Below are 2108 nucleotides of genomic sequence, written 5' to 3'. Positions count from 1 at the left end.
TTGGTCATGTCATGATTGCTAATCATCCTGTTAATTGCTTACACTTTTTTTTCTGTAGGCCCATGCAAATTGTTATGTGCCAATTCCATGCTCTCAACATCTTATCTAACTTTGCTTTGGTTGTGCCATATTTTTTGAGTCTGTTCTTTGTTCTGTATCAGGTTGTCTTATGCTAATTTATTCTTGAGTCTTCTGTGAATTAGGTAAACACGTGTAAGGATTACAACAAAGGTCAAAATATGTGCCCAATAGAAGGTAAAGTTAAATGATACAACTTGAATGATTGGAGAATTTTTCTATGAGCAACTTAAAAATAGAGCCTGTGAGTTCTTGGAAATTCCATTTGACTTTTTTCTTTGTGTTGAATAATCCCATCTACCCTGCCCTTCCCAATCTTTGCCATGCATATCGATTATGTTATCATGTTTGTTCCCTTATTTATAGATAAATGGCTGTGGTAGCAGGAAATCACATAGTGAAGTGATTCAACTGTTTTAGGTGACAAGTAAATTCATATTTAATGATATGGCCCTGAGAAAGAATTGAGGGGACATATAGTCATTATAGTGCTAATACCTTTGAATATTTTATAACAAGAGTATTCTTAACAATTAAATTTTAGCTTCTTTTTCATTTTTTTTAAATCTGGAAACACTATAGCTGCCTAATCGATGGATGGAGCAAACCATTCTGTGGTGACAGAATTTGTGTTCCTGGGACTCACCAATTCCTGGGAGATCCAGCTTCTTGTCTTTGTGTTCTCATCCATGCTGTATGTGGCCAGTATGATGGGAAATTCCCTTATTATGATCACTGTAACTTTGGACTCTCACTTACATTCTCCTATGTACTTTCTGTTGGCCAATCTCTCTTTCATCGACTTGGGAGTTTCTTCTGTCACTTCTCCTAAGATGATTTATGACCTTTTCAGAAAGCGAAAAGTCATCTCCTTCAAAGGGTGTATTACTCAAATATTCTTTATCCATGTCATTGGGGGTGTGGAAATGGTGCTACTCATTGCCATGGCTTTTGACAGATATGTTGCCATATGTAAACCTCTCCACTATCTGACCATCATGAACCCCAAAATGTGCATCTTCTTTTTAATGAGTGCCTGGATAATTGGCCTTCTTCATTCCCTCATTCAACTGGCCTTTGTGGTAAATTTACCTTTCTGTGGTCCTAATGTGTTGGACAGCTTTTACTGTGACCTTCCTCGGTTCATCAAACTTGCTTGCACAGACACCTACCGACTAGAGTTCATGGTCACAGCCAACAGTGGGTTTATTTCTCTGGGGTCATTCTTCATATTGATTATCTCCTACATTTTTATCCTCATCACTGTTCAGAAACACTCTCCCGGTGGCTCATCTAAGGCTTTCTCTACTTTGTCAACTCATATAATGGTGGTCGTTTTGTTCTTTGGTCCTTGCATCTTTGTTTATACTTGGCCTCACCCGACATCCCACATAGACAAATTCCTTGCTCTTTTTGATGCAGTTCTCACTCCTTTTTTAAATTCAGTTATCTACACATTCAGGAACAAAGATATGAAAGTGGCAATGAAGAAAGTATGCAGCCAATTTATTATTTATAGAAGGATTTCTTAAATAAAAGTTATTTTATTTAAGATATTTTCTTACCGACTTAGAGTAACATTAAGTTCTTCTTATTTTAATATCAGCAATTCCCAATTTTTTTTACTAGTTTTTAGGTATCTTGTATTAGAATAGCATAGTTCATTTAAAAGTATTAAAAACTAGTGTTTCTGCCTATGGAATTAATGTGTAGTAAAAGCATTTTTGAGGAGGGCAATTGTTTGTGTAATTGCCTTTAATTGACTAATTTGCCATGATATTTAGTTCAAAGCTTGAGTGTCTTTATTTTTATGTAAGGGAACGCTGACATAATCTAAATAAATACTAGACAGAAATGTATACACCAAAATTTATTACAAAAAGTTAGTGGCTTTGATTTCTCCTTTGGCTTTACTCATTCTTTCCATAAAGAAAAATTTCTGGAAAACCAAATGATGATGACAGTGTTAATCAGAACAGGGAATAAGAGCAACAGGAAATTATCTGGGTTATTAAATATATTTAATAAGA

At 35.1% G+C, this 2108-nt stretch overlaps 1 protein-coding gene across 1 annotated transcript; it reads left to right on the top strand.

Moving 5' to 3' along the window:
- Nucleotides 1–671: 671 nt before the first annotated feature.
- LOC130041876 (olfactory receptor 4F3/4F16/4F29-like) lies at nucleotides 672–1610 on the top strand. Its single transcript, XM_056134159.1, has one exon. It carries the CDS (start codon nucleotides 672–674, stop codon nucleotides 1608–1610), a length of 939 nt encoding a protein of 312 aa, XP_055990134.1.
- The last annotated feature ends 498 nt before the right edge of the window (nucleotides 1611–2108 follow it).

This window comes from Sorex fumeus, unplaced genomic scaffold (assembly GCF_029834395.1).
Source record: "Sorex fumeus unplaced genomic scaffold, SorFum_2.1 ptg000098l, whole genome shotgun sequence".
Classification (NCBI taxonomy): Eukaryota; Metazoa; Chordata; class Mammalia; order Eulipotyphla; family Soricidae; genus Sorex; species Sorex fumeus.
This window is presented reverse-complemented; position numbering and strand designations above follow the sequence as displayed.